The sequence below is a fragment of the Melozone crissalis genome, unplaced genomic scaffold (assembly GCF_028551555.1).
Source record: "Melozone crissalis strain CALT ecotype California unplaced genomic scaffold, PUWL_Pcris_2 ptg000042l_1, whole genome shotgun sequence".
In the NCBI taxonomy this organism is placed as follows: domain Eukaryota; kingdom Metazoa; phylum Chordata; class Aves; order Passeriformes; family Passerellidae; genus Melozone; species Melozone crissalis.
Genome location: NW_026535820.1, coordinates 23,735,350 through 23,755,291, shown reverse-complemented (window position 1 = coordinate 23,755,291; position 19,942 = coordinate 23,735,350). Strand labels below are relative to the sequence as shown.

Below are 19,942 nucleotides of genomic sequence, written 5' to 3'. Positions count from 1 at the left end.
TGATTTGGGTTAGGGGGTCACAGTGGCAGTGCCTGACTGACGATTGGGCAGGATGGTCTTAAAGGTCACTTCCAAACTTGGCTCTGTGAAAGGCGGCGGTGTTCCAGCAGGGCAGAGGGACTACGAGTCCCAGGGGGCTGTGCGAGAGGGGGGCGGTGCTCGCGCCTGCGCAGTGGGAGGGCGCCGCCGGGCCTGAAGGTGATGGTGGGGACGGGCGCCGCCGCACGTTGCGCGGGGCGGGCGGGGGGGGGGGCGTGACGGGAGCGGCCGTTGGTGGCACCGGTGCGTGCCCGAGGCGCGCGGGGCCCTGAGGAGCGGCGCGGGCCCGGCACGAGGTACCGGCGGGGCGGGGCGGGGCGGGAGCGGCGGGATCGGGAGGGATCCCACTCCGGCCCGGCTTGTGGGGGGATCGGGCTGCTGGCGCCTTCCTCCCGGCTGTGCCTTCCCGGTGACCGGTCCGCCTTGCCCGGCGCTGAAGGATGTCGGCCGCGGCCCAGGAAAGCGGGTTGGAAAGAGAGATTTCCTGGTAGGGAGGTGACGCTGGATGGGCCTGGGTGTTCCGCCGTGGGCTCCTGCTGCAGCACCTGGGTGGAGAGGAAGGGATCTGGGGTGGGAGCTCAGGCTGTGACTTCTTCACGAAGGGCAGCGGCGATCTCGGCTCCCCCGTGCCCAGTGACAGGAGCCAAGGGAACGGCACGACACTGTGTCCGAGGAAGTTCAGGCTGGATGTTAGGCGAACGTTCTTCACCCAGAGGATGGCTGGGCACTGGAGCAGGCTCCCCAGGGAAGTGGTCGCAGCACCAGCCTGGCAGAGCTCCGGCGTTTGGCCGCAGTCTCAATCACAGGGTGTGATTCTTGGGATGTCCTGTGCAGGGCCAGGAGTTGGCCGTGCACAGGACATCGATGATCCTGATGGATCCCTTCCAAGTCAGCGTATTCCATGGTTCTATGTTACTTTACCACTGAAGGACCGCGGCTGGCTTATGCCCCTTAAGGGGGTTCTCTTCCTAGACATGCCTGTGTCTTGTCTTTTCAGAAGGCATGAAGTGGCTTTACAAATGTTTTGTTGTCCCCATGTTATGTTTCTCATTAGTAATCTGCTCCTGTTAATGAAGTATATCCAGGGAGTCAGAGAAGTCATCAGAATTTTTGCTAAGGCTGTTAAGTGAAACATGGGTCTATGTCAGCTATTACAAACTACTTCAGTCTCACTAATGTCTATTAACAAAACTCCCTCTACCAACTGTCCTGAAAGAGAACATTACATTGGACAGCACTACATGAAGCGTCCTAGAATTCCTTACCAAAGCCAGTTCTTAAACTGAAAGTGTTCTTCAGTTTACCCCAAGGTGTCATTGCTGGTACAAGTATAAACATAAAATGGTTTGCCAAAGTTTTGCTGCTTTGGGAAGAGATAGGGCACAGGTTCCTCGTTTGGAATGTGTTTTGCTGCCTGTGCTTATGTGACTTGCAGCTGTTTCCGTGTGGGAATTGCATGCACAGAGGATAGTATGTCCCCACTGTCCATCTCCATGGAGGTGGGGGTGGCAGCAGGTGTTTGTCTCCTTTTCTGTTTGAGGTAAAAAGGGTACGACTGACCCTTGTGGCAGCGTTACTGAATTGCACTCACTGTCTAAAAGGCACTTCCATCAGGAAATAAAAAAAAAAAAAATCATTTGGTGATTTGGGTAGGTGGATATCAGGTGGCTTCCACCTGAGTAGATAAATTCAGACTGTTAAGGAGTCTGTAAAGAATGTAAGAAGTTAAAGACTTGTCTGGTGTGACTGTCTGCAGGTCTGCTTCACAAGCTATAGTGCCTGTAAGAAAAGTTTTGATCGGGTTTGGTTTTTAAAAGATTCTGTGTAGTTCTCCTGCTGTAGACGGTCTTTTCTGCAGGTAAAACACCCCAGCTCTTGTGTATGCTCATAGGTATCACTGGGAAACTGCAATGTGTTTTTGCAAGACAGGGATCTCTTGATATCCCCTAATGTCAGATAAGAGCCCTCAGTTTGCATCTTGGCACATTTCTGGATCTGCAGGGAGTTTGTTCTGGTCTTGAAGACAAGGGCATGAGAAATTCAACAAGAGCAGGAAGAAAACTGATTTTTAAAAATGTAAAACTGCTAATGGAATCTCAGCAAATTCCTTGTAATCAGTTTAGTCCTGCAGGTTGGAAAGACAATCCAGCATAGTTCTTTTTGGTGTTAAATCAGATGGTTGAAGATGAACTAATTTTCAAAATTAGATGCTGAAGCAAATTCATAATCATCACTATTTCAGTATTAGGAATGGAATGAAATCACTGAAAGGACAGACCTGGGCCCAAAACCTGATGGGAATCTTCCTGGATAGCCAGGTGTCATCAGAATGGATCATAAGGATTTTACCTTGATATGCTGATAGGTAACTGCATGGTTCCATCACTTTAGATCAGGGATCAAACTCGGGGTCAGAGACTCTTAATGACAATTATGTGCCCCTGGTAGATTTTTTTGCTTGAGATGAATGGATTGTGCAGTGAGACAATAACAACAACAACAAAAAAGAGCACTGTTTTAAGTTACAGAACTTTTTCTTAATTTTTGAGTTTTGAATCATGACACCTCTAAAAAACGCACATTTTTCTTTTTGTCCCCGCCAGTATAATTCCAGTGAGAGTAAAATGTTACTTTTCAGTTAAAAAATCCTTATGATCTATTCTGATGACACCTGTGATTCTATTTTCGTAAATTTAGTTGAGTCTTGAAGGTACTAGTACAGGTCTGTTAAGTCCAACACACTTTGTCCATATTAAATTTTGCCCAGAAAATTGTGATTTAAGCAGGCGCCGACAGGCCAGAGTGGTGTGCCTACTTAGGACTTTTTGTCTGGTGAAGACTGAAGCCACATCTTCTTTTAGGCATTGGCATTACACAGTAGGATTTACTCTGTTTGGAACTTTGTGTTTCCTCTAAAAATCTCAAACCCTTTGTAAAAATCTCAAAAACCCTTTGTAGCCCAGTGCCTTCCATCACTCAGTTTTCCTCTCATCCTCTTCAAATGAGACACATTTTTTGTTATGTTTCCAGACATGACCCTGCCCCTTGGAAATAAATTCATCTGGATGGTAAAGCTCTGTTTGTTCATATCAGGAAATGAAAGGGACACTTAGATGGGCTATAAATTTTAATTCCCTGCATCTCCCGTTTTATCTTGTCCTGAGAATTGACCTTGATCCTGTGTAACAGTTCTTATGTAAACCAAACAAGTTGTGTGACTGTGATTGTGGCTTTGTAGAACGTTGCAGCAGATATCCCCTGCAGCTCTTTAGGACTTGCCATGTCCTTGAGGAGAGGGATGGAGCAAGGAATTGGTTGTTAATACAGTCAGGTGCTCATAAACAAATTATAAAACAAATCAATAACTTTTTTTCCAATGGATTAATTTTGTGGGTTGGAAATAAAAATGCAGCGAGTCTCTTCCAAAAGTGGCTGCTGAAAGATTTTAGTAAAACGTGACAGCACTTGCCTTTAAGTGCAGTGGTAGTGCTTAGCCCCAGCGTGAACCAGGCGGTTAACTATTCTCTCTTAATATTTTGTGAATTTAAAAACTGGCTTTACTGATGTTAAAATTAGATGGCATCCTTTGCTTCCTGCTGTCTCAGGCCATAGCACAGTACTTTCTGATGAGACATGTATCTGTGCTGAGCCACAAGCCTTGGGCTTTGCTGATGACATCTGGCAGAAAGCAGCGTGCTCGCAAAGGTTGCGGTGTTGCAGTCACAGGATTCCTTTCCCAATCTGAATACAGCAGTGTTGTAATGCTGCTGCTTCAGACTGTGAATAGGAATGTTATTAGGGTTCTGATACTAAAGTCTCATCAGAGCTCCTTCTGGTGTAAAGACACAGCTCTCTGAATCTGATGCACTTTCAGACACTTGTAGATGGTGTGGTTTTGTTGTTTGCATGCTTCTGTGCAAGAAATGCTGTGTAAGGCAGTAAACTGAATAATGGGCAAGGAGGTGTAGCCACTCAGGTATCGAGACCTTAATAAAAATTTTACTTCTTTTATAAGAACTGTTCACGTTCATTTGTAGAGAGGTTGGGAATAGCGTTTACTGAAAATTAGATGAAGACTGTGGTTTTGAGTGTGTGTGTGTTCTGTAAATGTTATGATCAGCCTCTTCACACATAATTTTTCAAGATATTCTGATTGATACTGCACATATTTCCCCATATGGAGAAATTTGAATTCACAACAGAGAATTCAGCACTTACTTTGAATATTTAGAAAAGATTTGTACTGGAAGTGAATGTCTGCCAACAGTAATTCTGCTGAAAGATGAACGTTCTGTATTTTTTGCTGGGAAAAATGACAGCTTTTCAGTGTTTGAAAGTGTGAAATAAATGTGGTGAGAGAATAAAAGAAAAAATCTTGAACCCAATGCTTCCACTGTGAATTCTGTTTTTACGGAAGCTGGGATGGTTTTTTTTCCAGTTTCATGCTGGTTTACTTTTATTCCTACTTTGTTTCTAATTGTAAGGCTTCAGAGTTCTTCCTTGAGAATGTTTTTTGGGCATCTTTAGAAGCATTTTGGGTGAATTTGATGAGTAAAAGACTTGGTACTTAGAGGTTGTTAAGTGTCTTATGAAATTATTACATAATATAATTTGCCCTTAATGTATTATTACAGATAGTACTGTTGCTTGCTGTTGGGTTATGGAGAGAAGAAACAACAAAGATCCAAGGTGGCCAAAATGGCATTTATCAAGGCTAGAAAGGAAGCAGGTTTTGTAGTCACTGTGGAAGGTGGGGCAGAAGGCTGTACGAAGCTGATTCTAAGATCAAAGTTTAAGCATATTCCTAATAAATGCCTTTTATAATTAGTCATGGTAAAGTATTTGAATATCTACGATTGTATTCTGTAGTTTGGTGTGGTAGTTTGACTCCGGCTGGATGTCAGGTGCCCACCAAAGCTGCTCTACCCCTCCCCTCCTCAGCTGGGCTGGGAAAAGAAAATACAATGAGAGGCTCTTGAGTTGAGGTAAGGGCAGGGAGAGATCAGTCATCGCTTGCTGTCATGGGCAAAACAGACCCAGTGTGGGGAAATTGATTGAATTTATCACCAGTCAAATTAGAGTACGGAAATGAGAGGTGAAACAAATCCTGACATTTCTTTCTGGCACTCCTGCTTCCTTACTGGCTTTAACTGTACTCCCAGTTCTTTCCCTACTCTTCCTCTCTGTGGTACAGGAGGCCAGGGAAGGGGGTTACAATCCATTCTTCGCATGTTTTCTCTGCCTCTGCTTCCTCCACAGCGGGAAAATTCTTCCCCTGCTGCAGCAGGGGGTCCTGCCCATGGCAGACAGTCTTCCACAAACCTCTCCAACATGAATCCCTCCCATGAGCTGTAGTTCTTTAACTGCTCCAGAGTGGATCATTTTCCACTGTGTGCAGTCCTCCAGGAGTAGCCCATTCCAGCATGGATCCCTTATGGAATCACAAGTCCTCTCAGCTAACCTGCTCTAGCATGGACTCCTCTTGCCCCAGGTCCTTACAGGACCTTCTCCAGTGTGGGTTTCCTACAATTTCACAGCCTCCTCCTGGCATCCACCTGCTCTGGCGTGGGCTTCTCCAGGCTGCAGGTGGATCTGTGCTCCTCTCTGGACCTCCATGGGCTGCAGGGACACGGCTCCCTCACCATGGTCTGCACCACAGGCTGCTGGCTTGTCTCAGCTCCTGTGCCTGCAGCACGTCTCCCTCCTCCTTCACTGACCTTGGTGTCTGCAGGGCTGCTCCTCTCACATGTTCTCACTCTGCTCTTCCCTGGCCTCAATTACATCTCTGCAACAGTTTTTTGTCCTTCTTAGCCGTGTTATCCCATGGCTCTACCACCATCACTGATGGTCTCAGCCTTGGCCAGCAGTGAGTCTCTCTTGGAGTGGCTGGCACTGGCACTCTCAAACATGGGGGAAGCTTTTGGCAGCTTCTCAAAGAAGCCACCCCTATAGCCCACCCTCCACCAGAACCTTGCTGCACAAACCCAACCTTTTGCATCTGGGCAAAAAGGCTGAACTTTATTTGTGTCAGCACCATCTTTTTTTGTAAAAGTCACTGTATCTGCAGTGTGTCTCTAATTGTTTCATTACATTTTTCATTAATAAATATTTTATTACTATTCCAAAGACTTTAAATATTAATTATTATCATCCACACTGTCTATATCAGTGATGTGCTGAGTGACCAGAAAAGCTATGAATTAAAAAATGAGCTTGGCTGCTAGAATCCAAGTTGGGAGTAGCAGGAAGTCTTGAGCAAGAGTTCAGTTTTTGGCAGCAACCTTTTGACTCTCATTGATGACTCTATTAGTGAAAAGAGATGTGCACTGCAGCTCTGAATTTCATCATAAAAGAAATATCTGAACATAGAACTAATAACCATATTTCCAGTGCATTTCAGTGTGTGTTGAAGTGTAGAGTCAAAACACTCTCAGTGATGCTCAGTGAGTTGAAAGAGGTGAGGAATTAGTCGAATAAAATACAATGTACTATTGAGAGGGAAGATCCTAAGAGCTTCTCAAATAATGTTTTGATGAAGTGTAGAAAACTGATCTGTGTATTTTTTTGTTCGTGTTTTAGCATCTAACCCCTCATCAGTTTAGTTGTGGGTTAGTTTGTTTTTTTCCTGAGGGAGTTCAGAGTCATATGCAGGAAACTGCAGATCTGAGGCTTGCTCATGTGAAGTCCCTTTCCTGCCCCTGTTAGTTATCCAATGGAAGCTTTCCACTGCTTTGTACACCAGACCACTACACACATGCCCCTAACTCCCCCACACCTGCGTGGCAAGGCTGGAAACCCTCTGAGAGACAACCACAAGTGTTCTAGGAGGAATGAACTACTGATACCTTAGGATTCAGAAAGTTACTACCTAAGTGGAGTAGAAAGAGAATCAGATCTTATTTTGATCATTAGCCTAAAGTGGAAGGTAGTGTGAAGAAACAGATTAATACAGCCCCTGCTTTTAACTAACATAAGGCTTTTTTGGCCTTTTTTGGCATAGATATATAATATGCCTATTTTTAAGCTTAGTTGCAGTCTATAAGCATAATTTCTCTGCCTTGCTTATTGCATACATGTCTGTAGAGTGATAAGTGGACCAAAAAAAATCAAACCAGATAGCACTTAAAAAGCCAAATTTTTCCTTGACATGTGCCTATAATCTGAGAGGCTCTGGAACTGATACAGAGGATGATCCAGCAGCATTTGTTGGATGGAATCATAAACGGCAGAGACCTTTTTGTTGAGTTGTACTTACATAAAAATTCAGTAGAGGGCAGAACGAAACTTGTGAAAGAAGGAACCAGCGGTAACAGATGCAATAGCACCAGCCATTAAAACCAGTTCTGAAGAGCAGAAAGCACTACAGGTGATTGTGATCCTTTCTTTGAGAAGCATTTGAGAGAGAGCATTCACATGCAACCTTAAGATCCAGTACTTTCCATCCCAGAGGAAAATGGAGTTACCACGGACATACTGACTGTGCTAAGGCTCCTATTTAGCATTCCAGATGTATAATTCAACACACAGGCATTGCATTACGTTCTCCTGCTTTATTTGTCCTCTGAATCCAATGTGCAGACTTTACACATCTGCAGTATCTTTTATTCTTCCTAGAGCTACTTCTTCTTGTCCTTTTTAATATTTGAGTATCAGAAGATTGTAGCAGTGAAGATTATTCAGTGTGTAAGGACTGTGGAAAAGTTTATTTCACTTTTTTGATTTTGCTCAGGGTGTTTTAGCAAGAAGAGTAGTTTAGGTAAAATAAGAGTAACAAAGTTGTTGTCTTTTCTCCACTTAGCAGTATTGAGTTGTAATAATATGATCAATTAAAAAAATTATAGCATAGCATTTACTAAGTGAAAATAGTGTAGAGGTAGGGTAGGGCTAATGCTTTAGGGTTGTCTGTCTGCAAGGGTTTAGTCTTTTATCCATTTTAACATGATTTTACCAAGTTTTAAATAAATTCCACTGTGACTTATTTTGCATTACTCCCTTTAACCTAAAATGTGGTGTTATATTTTCAGACAGTCCTGAGTGGTAGACAAAACTACACAGCTAATGATGCCCAAACTTCAAATTATAAGCAATTTTCTTAGTTTAGAATGAATAACAGATAGTTTTAGTAATACTGCAAAAGTAGTAAAGATCAAAATAGAAATTCTAAATGTTCATTCATGCACTCAAGGTATTAATACAAAGCATAAAAAGTCCTTGTGCATTGCCACTTTCCTATCCATGCTTAGTGACTCCATTCTGTACCAACCCTTTCCAGTTACCAAGAGGTTTACAGTTTTATTTTACATTGAATTTAAGAAAAGCAATGCTTTGCATGTATTGCACTAGTCTTAAAATTATTTTAAAATATGTTCCCAGACTTTTAGGACACCTATATATGTTTTCAATTGTGGTTTTCCTATTTTCTTATTTTGGTTTATAAGCTTGGCAAAATTAGTTTTGGGGTTTTTTTTATATACACTGTCAATGAGTGCTTGAAAAGAACAAGTTAAATCTGAAAACAAGCTTTGGGGGTTTTTTATTTAGTAAAAATGTGAGCAATATGGTGGTGTTGTTTATTAAACTGAGCTGCTTGGATGAGAGCTCTGTATGTGCTTTTTATGCCATCTGAAAGATGAGTTGAAAAGGATTTCTGAAAACTTGATTTGTTTCCTTTCTAAATTCTACTCTGTCTGCCACACACAATTCTCTAAGTTTTCTAGATTTTACACTAAATATGACAAGAATGTAAATTAATTCTCTGTTTCCATAGAAAGGTGCCTTGGGAGTAGAAAAAGCTCACGGATTTTCATTGGGAACTCTCCTGTGGTATAATTAATGTTCTTTTTTTAAACAGTAACAGAACAAGTGAAAATGCTTTAAAGTCATCCATATTTACATATTGTGTCCAGAGTGTTTCTGGTACAACTGAGAAAATAATCCAGTGTTCTCTGCATATACTATACTCTCAATTCCCTCAGATGCTTTCTGACCTCTTTTACAAACAAACTTAACACTGAAGTTTTTGCCATTATCTTAACACTAAAGTTTTTGCCATCTTTTATGCACTGCCAACTTCTTATATTTTAATTTTTCTAGTAACTCAAAAAACATTAATTGTAGCAGGGTAACCATTTTTAGACAAAATACCCTGATGAAAGTTTCTCTGACAGTATCTCTGACACATTTTCTCTTTCGAACAGTAAATATCCACAGCAGCCTTTGCCATACCTGTATTGGCCAGGCCTGTTACTTCTGTGTTTTCCAGAGATCTCCCAGAGCTTTTTTGGCATAGAACGTGTTAGCACACATCCAAAGCCAATGAGTTTGCGACAGTCACATAAACCAGCTCTGTGGCATTTAAAATTCCTGAATTTCTTTTGTCCTTAGGAACAAAAAGCAAATCTAATATCTACTTCCTAATTATCACTGGAAAGTAGAGCAAATGCAAGAGCTAGGATGCTCTTGTAGTATATCAGATTTATGCCAAAGCTGATCTGAATTATAACACAAGTACAGAAGTTTCCTAAGCAAAACCTCCAGCACTGCAATGAGAAGCTGATCTGTTCTTTTCCTTAAGAGGCCCCTGGAGTACTCCCTTTATGTCAGAGGCCTTGTTAACAGCTCACCACGAGACAAGGATGCCTTTAGGAATTAAATGGATGTCCCAGAATCCCAAACAGGAGTTTGTCTTGAACAGCCAGTATCTCTACACCTCAATGTGCAGTCTGCTTGAGATCTTACTAAATAGTTAGCTGGGATGTGACAGTGCTGAAGAGGAGACCATATCACAAGTGTCTGTGTAGCATTTCATGGTTTCTGTAGCTAATATCTATTCTGTCACTGACCACATGGAATTCTTGGAGCAGAGAACTTGAGTTATATTTGTCCTTAGACAGATTTTTTTTTCTTTGTGGCATTTTTAAGAGAAAACTAATAAAATAATCTAAGATGTTTTAAAACACCTTTCCCCCTGCTCCCACCCCACAGATAAGTGCTTTCTCACCTTGGTATTTGGAGCTTGTACCTTCTTGTCCTTTTCTGTATCTTTGCAGCAGGAAAAATGTTAAACGCGCTAAAATGAAGAAGCAACTTCTCACAAGTCACTAGGTGCAATTGTGGGTAACATTCAGGTTACTGTCCTGACTTCCTTAGAATCTGAGTGTTTTTAACAACCTAAAGTTACAGGGGCAATTGTACAGCTTGTGTAGCTCCAGTAATTTCTTTGAGAAGTATTATACTTAGAGAAGAAATTCTTGTCTCAGATCCATAGGCTGACACACTTTCTCCTGCCTGTTGAGTGCACAGGGTTTTAGGAACTTCCTCTCATTAATTGTCTTAAATCACAAGTTTCTCTGTATTCATCTCATGTTTTAGAGGGATGAAACAGCTAGTTTCATATTTATTTGGATCTCCAACCATAATAACTGTGTACTTTATATGTCCTGATAAAAATTTGTTTGCATTGTTGAGCCAAGTAGCTGAAGTATAACAATTGAGCAGCTGCACCCATCACCTCTTTAAAAATGTTTGCTTCTTTAAAATGAATTTACATAGGGTATGCTGTATTAATGTGTTCCTTTATTCATATGCCTTTTCTACATCATGCTGTAACCTTTATAATAGTTCCCTCATGCCGTGCTTCTGGGCAGCAGTGTAAAACTCAATGTACCAACACTTCAAAAGGGCTCTCCTTTGTTCATTTAAATAAGCAAAGCATTTCCCTGAGAAACACAGTAAGGTCATTAGGAAAACTTTTACCTTGTTTCAAAAAATGTTTTCTTTTATGCTCTCAAACATAAGCACTGTCATATCTTACCCTTTCCTTATCTATCAAGCTATTGTGCTTCTCCACATTTTAAAATGGAGAAACAAACAGTAAGCAGTTATGCAGAATATCACTAGAACCATACTATCTGCTTACAAGGTGCAAAACCTCTTCAGGGTCTACTGTAGATGTTTAGATAGCATTCCTTTTGACCTACCACGTCATGCATCATGGAGAAAAAAGCCTTTAATTAATGACTTTCAAGTCCATCTGAGTCTAGGAACAAAAAGTGGCATGGAAATTCTTGTAGTAGCCCCAAAACCTTCTCTGCTCTAAAGCCATTGGTGACATTCTATATTTAAGTTTTACATGGTGCATGTAACTTGGTGAGCAAAGACCTTGAAACTCATTTACTGATCACAGCAGTGTCATGTGCTGCCTGACAAGCATTGGACATGGTGGTGACCCACACTCAGGAGAACAGAACCATTTCCTCCCCAGATGTTCTGCAGCCACTGTGCTGGGTCAGAGGTGCTGGGACAGTGCTAGAATGCAAAACCTAGAAACAGTGCTCTGAGAAGTGCTGCTATAAATACACTACAAAGAATGGAAAAAATTCAGAAATGCTTGTTCAGCTTCTCAGTCTTGTGCTGAAGAATGATCTCTTCCCAAGGCTGCTGGAATGCAGTGTCCTGTTAATAACATAAATTACTTAAAACTATGGTTTCCCCCATGCTGCAATTTGCACAGCTTGTTTGAACCAGATATTTTTCAATAGGGTACTGGTGAACAGTAGAAGTCTGACTCAAGAGCCTCCAGATTCCCATAGGTGGATGCCTTTTGCTGAGTCTGCTAGCTGGATATTGAGAAAATCTACTTAGGGCAGACACTCAGTGCTGTGTGCTATTAGTGAGAGAGGAAAACAGTTCTCTGTGGAGAATGTTATACCTCAGGAAAGAACTGTAAGTGACAGTAGGCAAGGAACACAGTTGTCATGTTCCAAGTTTGTTGTTACAATTTCTATAAATCAGTTAAGTAGTTGGCATATGATGGAGTGCCATCTGAACACTTGAGTTTTACTGAGTGTTTTCACTACTTCTTGTTTTGAGAAGCAATTGCATTTGGATTTCAGAAGTAAGCAAGAATCTCTGCTTCTTGTAAAACTAGACATACCACAAGAATTGCTGCTTCCAATGAAGTCTTAAAGAAAACTGAGTTGTGGAGAGCCAGTACCTGTAGCTGATTTACTGCTCCATGAGCAGCAGCAGCACTTCCTGACTCCCACCAAGTTCATACTCTGTCAACAGCACAGAGTAACTGCTTCCTTATATAGAGACACCAGTTCCTTTTCCCCTGTTGATGCAGTACCTTTTGTTAGCAGGAGTTCAGCAAAAGTGTGTGTCACAAGCAATGCAGAGGTTCCCAGGGAGTTTGCAACCTGGGAATTCTTCTTGTCCCCACATCAAACATTGTAATTCTAGTAATTGCCATTAATTCAAGTACAAAAGTAGCATAAAAATACCTAGAAAACATACAGGTAGGACTGTTCCAACAGATCCATTTGTATTATGAAACTTTCCTCTCTTGGAAGAGAACAGTAATTCAAAGTTGAGGAACTTCTAAAATTAGACAGAAAAAATGTCCCATTAGCATGTCAGTATTCTAAAGGGAATTTACACCAATAACTTTTCAGTTGCAACGTTTCAGGGTGATCAGAAATAAATCTTCACAGGATTAATTTGCTCTTGTTGCTATCTCTCTAAATGTGCCCTTTTTCACTTTAGCAGGGGCCTCAATGTGTTCAAGACATATATTTGAAAGGTGGGGAACTAGTGGAAGAGTTGCAACTTTTTGAAGATACACACTTTACCATATCTAGAAAGTAAAAAAGGGTATGTATGGTTTCCATTTCTTTTTTTTTTTAAATTCTTCCTGTGTTAGGAAGTATTGATCATTTTCTGCAGCCTAGAAAAATTCACTGCTAAAGCACCTGGCATATATCTAAGGTGAAGGGAAAGCATATATGACGTTTCAATTAAATTTCAATGATTTCTAGTTTGGATAAAGAATTGTGATAAGTGAAAATGGAAAAGCATTAGTAATGCACAAAACTCGTAAGGTAAGTAACTTAAGTGGCATTTGTTACATCAATTAGCATCACCTTTTTTTTGTTAGTTCTGTAACTTGCAACCATTGAATAAAGGAAAGGAACAAGTATTTCACAATTTCAAAGCATGCTTTTTGGGGGGTAAAAATTATTTCTATGCATGCAAAACTAAATTCCTTTCTTCTTTGTGGGGAAGCTCTCAATAGTTGTTTCAAACTTTCAGGAGTAATTGCTAAGTATTCAAAATCATAAAGTTAACTGGGTTATTCCACAGTTTTAAAATATTCTTTGCATTGCAATGTTTGGAAAATTACAATTCAGTTTTGCTCATGTTAATACATGACATTCAACAGTACCTTCCCCCTTCCTGACAGGTATTACTGACAGACTGTTGCAGTTACATTTGTTACTATTTAGGCTATTGCTTGATCATTAATAATTATTTCTATTGGACTTTTTCAATTTTATGAACTTCTATTGAAAATAGTATAGAACATGAAAAATTTTACCAAAACTAAGAATGCACTGGCACCAAAAATAAATTTTAATTGCACACTTACTTCAGTGAATTTATAATGCATTTATGTAGGCTCAAGGTTCACTCAAGTTATCAGATGCTACTATAAGTGAAGTTTAAGGGTAACTTTTCAATGGCTGTGCCAGGTTATGTAGATAAAAGCAGTAGAAGTAAGTAGATTCTTAAACTCCTAAGAATGTTTTTTTGGGAGTATTGCAATCATTTTAGCAGTGAGGAGCAGAATATGTTATGTGAAGGGACTATTTTAGTTCAGAATGCTGAAAAAATTAGAAAATTATTTCCTTCATTTCAGAACGTAACTATTTCTGCAAAGGAAGATCAAGAAAACCTCTTTAAAGTAGAATAGGAAGCCATTTAAATTTTGAGAATTGTAAGTGGCATTGGAGCAAGCAGAAATCACACCATTGAAATGCAGTTTGTTTACTCTTGTTTCTTTTTTACAGAAACTTCATCCACACTTCTCCAAAATGCAGCGGAGTCTGCTCCATTCTGCATCTCAGCTGGCTCATGGGACGTGTTGGTTCTTCCCTCGCACCGGTGTCTTTCAGTGCTTAAAAGGACAGTCTGTGCTGCCTAATGTGGGATGCAAAGTGATTCTGGCACTGGACCCTCCTAAACGATGTCTTCATGCAGGTGCAGCTCACTTTGCCTCAAAGAAAACTGCTTTTCCATCACAGCCAGCAGACACTTCTCACAAAGCACCAGGAGAGAGAAATCCTTTGCCTTCGGCCACTGATGCGCCCAAGCAGAGCCCTGCAGAGTCAGATTCTTCAGAACTTGATCCATTGCAAGATAAATCAATTAGTCTTGTTCAGAGGTTCAAGAAGACTTTTAAGCAGTATGGGAAAGTCATGGTTCCAGTGCACCTTGTGACTTCCAGTGTATGGTTTGGATCCTTTTACTATGCAGCCATGAAGTAAGTTGGTATTTTGTTGCAGTGCCCAGTACCGTGGTTGAATTCAGATCTACTAGTGAATGGTCATATAAATTATTCTTGCCTGTTAAAAAGTGCCTTTATACTTAGAAGAGAAATGTGGCTACGTTTTTGACTAAAGCATAAGGGTAATGTTGGAAGTATATAGGATTCCTGAGAGTGTCATGTAGATACTATTACCATGCAGTTATTGCTGTGTACCAGGTATGGTGCTGACATTTACAGGTATGCTCATCTCTCCAAAATGATGAATGGATGTAAACAGCATTGAAATTATTAGTAATCTCTCAAAAGGTAAAGATAGGGATTTGGAATCCTGATTATGAATGGCTAGTTGAGATCTTTATAGACCTTTTTTTTTGCCCTTGGACTTCATCCCCAGTCCTTCCTCATAACTGGATTTTCATTTCATGGATTTACCTCCCTTAGCTGTTCACAATGTGTATCCCCTCCTTTTTTGTTTCTGTTTCCTGTCTTTCCTGCCATCCACTGAAAAATATGCTGCTGTAGACCATACTTTTTAATTGAAAATTAAATATCTGTGTGGTTTAAAAAAAAAAAAATAAACTAAGTATTCTAATTTTAGTTTCTTTTAGTTACAGCATGTGCTAGACACCATTCTGGAAAATGGCATTTATCAGAAAAAACTACTACATCAATTATGAGCTGCTAGTTTGCTAGTTCAGATGAAAGAGGTTTTATTTATCTGGAAATAGTTTGCTAAATATAAGCAAATGTTTATCTCTGGACTGCTGGTGTTGTATATTTAATAATAGAAAGCATGAAACAACGAGGTTTGTGGTGGCAAGGATGGAACTCTGACATCAGAATGCCTTACTGCACAAGTGTTTGTTTTAGTTACTCTAACCAGCTGGCATAATTGCCCTTTCTGGGAGCTATAGATCCAAATGTCATTCTAAATTTAGCTCATGTCAGAGGAATAAAGGTCTTGAACTATAAAAATATTTTGCTTTGAATAAATTCAGGTTGATGCTTATGTCCAGACATTTCACATTGAGTGAAGATTACTTTTCTTGAAACTCCTAAGCCTGCTGCTAAAGGAGGTATTTGGCAGATGAAAACAACTGAAATATTCAACTAGAAACTAATTAAACTAATTATAACAAAGCTTCAGTTTGTTATACCACAGGAGCAGTGCTCTCTTGAAGGGGAAGAATAATTCTCAGAATGACTGGTGATACAAGACTAAACAGCAGTGGTTTATGAAATGGCACAGTTAGAGCTGTGCTTCAGCTCCTACTAGATCTCCATTCCCTGCTCTGGGAATTCCCTACTCTCTACTCAGACTGTAGGTTCTAGTTACTGTTGGTAAATTACTGCCTGTTACTGTTCTTGATGCCAAAGTGATTGCATGCTCAGAAGAACGCTTAAAATGTTAGATAGAAATAGATAATGGTACCAATAATACAAACTGTCAAATATTGGAAACTCAGGTCTTCTATAACTGCGTGTAGCTTTCTTCTATAACATAAAGATGAGCTTTCCTTTCTCTTTTGGTGTTTTCCTGGATGTCAAATAGAAAGAAATTGTGATAGGAGCTCCCTCCACCATCTTGACAGCTTATATTGACACAGTAGAAGAACTGAGCTCAAAGCCCCTGAAGTCTTGTCTGTGTGACATGTTGCTTCCTTTTCTTTTGCCACATTCCATGTTTGATATATTTAGAAGTGAACGGAGAACATTGTCTGAAATTTTAATAGAAAAAGAAGGTAATTTTAGGCAAAACAGAGCATGAAATTGAACGTGCACAGCTGGAACCTGAGTAGCTGTCTTACCACCATTACATCTACTTACCTCAAACATAAACTGGGACACAGGTAAGTTAGAAACCATTCCATCTAACAGAGATAATATAAATGGGTCACCTTTTGAAATGCTGAAAAGAACATTAATTTTATTAAGGTCAGAACCATAAATCTTGTAAGTTTATTGTTTAGATAAAAAAAATTTCTTTTCAAATTATGAAGTTTGTGTAATAAAGAAATAGTACTCTACTGTTCAGGTTTCAAATTCCCATTCAAGTTACCAATGTTTTTCTCTTTTATAGTGGGGTGAATGTTGTTCCATTCCTAGAGTTGATTGGCTTACCAGACAGCGTAGTAGACATCCTGAAAAATTCCCAGAGTGGAAATGCACTAACTGCATATGCATTGTATAAAGTAAGTATAATTATAGTTTGTAAATAAGCTCTAAGTCTTGCCTGGTGAACTAAACAGGGTTTACTTGTTTACAGCAGAAAGAATTAATTAGCTTTCTTCGATAGCTGCATGTACTTAAGCATTCATTTTGTGGTAAAAATAGTCCCATGCAAGTTGATATGTGTCCTGTGTTCCTTCAAGGAGTCTATCTAAAATAGACTTCAAGGAGTATTTCTAAAATAACTTCTTTGCTGCAGAAGTATTGCAGCCTTCTGAGATGACAATTAAGTTATTCTTCTGTATCCCTGACATAATTAGCAGGGACAAAGAGGTTAAGTCTAAACACTTCATTGAATTTCAGATAAAAGGACAGTTATTTTTATCCTAAATGATTTTTTGTCTTCCCCTTAGATGTCCATCACTCTCAAGTATTTTCATTGTCATTTGAATCAATTACTTATATTCAGGTTTGGGTTTCCTTTTGTTGCTTTATATGTGCAAAGTCTGTGTTTGGGAAACTTGAAACATGTCAGACCATTCAAAAACAAGGTACAGTATTCGCTGTACATGCCACTCAATTTGTTTTGTTTCTAAAAGCGATGTCCTTCTTGCCTGTTTTCAAAGGGGTTACTTTCCCAAACAAAATGTGAAAGTACGACTCTTTCCAACTTTTCCTTTGCCTAAAAGAGACCAATAAATGAATACAGTTAAATATAAAGATGTTGTCATAGCTGGGAGATCTGGAAGTGTTGGAAGAAACTCGGTGTTCACATGCAGTCTGTTCTGAATTGCATCAAGATGCCGAATGTTTGTCTGCAAGCTGCACAGGGAGGGTTGGTGTGTTGAGTTTTTTTAAGGGAGGTCTAATGCCCTTGCTGGCTCTGACAAAATGATACTTAAAGTAAAAGGTATGCACTTCTAGGGGATGCACTGTAAACTGGCTTATTTCATTATAAATTGAAGATACCTTTAGAATCTGACACTGGTCAAAATAGATTTTCAACACAAAAAAATATCTTTTGCTGGATGTTATTTTCCTATTTTATCTATGTGGTGTATTCTTTGGTTTCTTTAAGATTGCAACTCCTGCCAGATACACTGTGACTTTGGGAGGAACATCTGTCACTGTTAAATACCTACGTAAGCACGGCTACATGTCCACACCACCACCAGTAAAGGAATACCTACAAGACAGGATGGAGGAAACAAAGGATAAAATCACAGAGAAGATGGGGGAAACAAAGGATAAAATTACAGAGAAGATGGGGGAAACAAAGGATAAAATTACGGAGAAGATGGGGGAAACAAAGGATAAAATTACAGAGAAGATGGAGGAAACGAAGGATAAAATTACAGGGAAGATACAAGAAACCAAAGAGAAAGTTTCATTTAAAAAAATAAAGGAGTAGGAGAGATGCTTAGTTTTTGGATATATCAAACTTAGCACTTTAACCGTTTGTGAGGCAGGATATGCAAAGTGCACTTCTGAGCTTTTTTTTCTTTTTTTTCTTTTATATTTTTTACCCTTTGTCTGGAGACGACAATTGCTACATGGATTTAAAGGTTAAAGTTCCTTGGGGAAGAGGTTGTGACCTAAAAGTTTCAATTTTCAGAAGGAAAAGTAAATCTCAGATTAGAAGTTTACAAGTCCCTTGGTAATAATGTTAAGAATTACTCTTCCCTCTTTTTTTTTTCCCCACACCCTCTTCCTCAAAATGAAGGCGATTTCTGCCAAGAGCCACCACTCTGTTCTTCTCCCATCATAGTGCACAGGCATGGTTCCACTAGACTGAGTCTTCCATTAAGTAAGAATGAAGATTTCTCTGTTGGGAAGAGCAGCATGTTTAGATTTTTAGAGCACATGGACCCAAGCCTCTTCAATCGTGATCATCTCTCAATTTGGAGCAGACCGTTGTCACTGATACTGCCCATGAAGGAATTTATGGATCAGCTGCTCAGCAGGAATTCATTACAATGGCTTCCTTGGCTTCAGCCAGGCTGCTGTGGTTTATGGGCTGAGACTATGAATCTTTCTTGAACAGTGCATCTCTTCAGAAATCTCAACTGAAAGCTATAGGAAGATGAGTTAATCACAGTAGCCATACTGTCAAGTATACTTTGTTTCCTGAAGTTGATTTACAGTACAAAGTCATTAAAATCAATAATTGTATATTAAACACTAGGATTTGTTCATTGTGTTAAAGTTTACAAACTTGCTCTATTTCATTTTTGAAACAAAAAAAATTTGAAAGAAAAGTTTATTTGAGAAATTGCTATACTAAGGGGCTTTTTAAACACATGGAAAGTTAGAGTTAAACCCCAAAGTTCCTCCTCCTCCTCCCTCAGTAAAACAATTTGACTAAAATAAGCATGACTTCTGAGACAGCAATCTCAGTCTACCAAACTTTTTTCCCCTAGATTAAGTCAAGCAAACACTTATTCATACCTGAAGGCTGAAATGCTGTCTCAGATGTCATAAAGGACTAAAGTTGAAAGTGTTCTATTTGGCTGGGCAGGCAAACTTCTCTCAGTTTTATTCAAATGTAGGCTGAATTGAAGTTTGTGTTTCCTATTTCTACTACAGATCTCACTTTGTAGCAACTCAGCATGTGTAAGTTGTTCAACAAAGGTGCTTTTTTCAGGGGGATATGGGGAAGCAATAGTATTGGACCCTGAGCATTGCATCTGACTGGAGTGAAAAAAATACAGCTGATGAAGTATCAGCTCTGCCCCATTGTCCCATTCTCATTCAAGTCACTGAGGGCTTCTCCATGTTTAAGTGAGTTGAACTTCATTAACTTAATTGTGCAGGATTCATTACATACTTCTCTGCCTCTGCCCACATGTTAAATAGTAACTGCAATCTAATGCCTACCTCACAGGGATGTTGTGAGGAATAATCATTGTATATTCAGTGACCTGAAGATGTAAAGTGCCATGTTTCTGATGAAAATTATTAAAAAAAATATTTCTGTGAACTCTTACACTGCTACGTACTACTGTTAAGGACTAGAGTTAATAGATGCTATTTTGTTTTGCTCTTTTAGTGTGCTTTTCCTTATTGTCCCCCTGCACACAATCTTCTGATGTTGGCATTTCTTCTGATTTCCCACTTTTGGGGGCAGTGTTACCCATGTCCTGCAGGACCCTGCAAAGCCCAGAGTGTGCCCCAGTAACATTGCATGATCACTTTCAGTCTGGGGCCACATATGGGACTCTTTCAGTGCAACTTACACGTGGCAGGGATTGCACAGGGGCACCTTGGTATCCTAGGATGAGTTTTTAGCCCTGAGACATGTTAGAACTTGTTCATTACAGCACCTCTTCCTGCCCTTCCCCTTGCCCAGCTGGCCTGTGACCACTCCAGTGTTTATTGATCCATCTCTACTCATGCCAAGTACAA

The 19,942-nt window shown here is 39.9% G+C and overlaps 1 protein-coding gene across 2 annotated transcripts; it reads left to right on the top strand.

Annotated features, from left to right (window-relative positions):
* The first annotated feature begins 180 nt into the window (after positions 1-180).
* On the top strand, positions 181-19,507 carry FAM210A (family with sequence similarity 210 member A). 2 transcript variants are annotated; one of them, XM_054285077.1, is made up of 5 exons: positions 181-198; positions 12,586-12,693; positions 13,890-14,362; positions 16,449-16,560; positions 17,616-19,507. In XM_054285077.1, the coding sequence occupies exons 3-5, from the start codon at positions 13,914-13,916 to the stop codon at positions 17,946-17,948; spliced, it is 894 nt and encodes a 297-aa protein (XP_054141052.1). In that variant the 5' UTR covers positions 181-198; positions 12,586-12,693; positions 13,890-13,913; the 3' UTR covers positions 17,949-19,507. The 2 variants fall into 2 exon arrangements, with proteins under 2 accessions (XP_054141052.1, XP_054141051.1); XM_054285076.1 differs by lacking the exon at positions 181-198 and adding an exon at positions 249-335.
* The last annotated feature ends 435 nt before the right edge of the window (positions 19,508-19,942 follow it).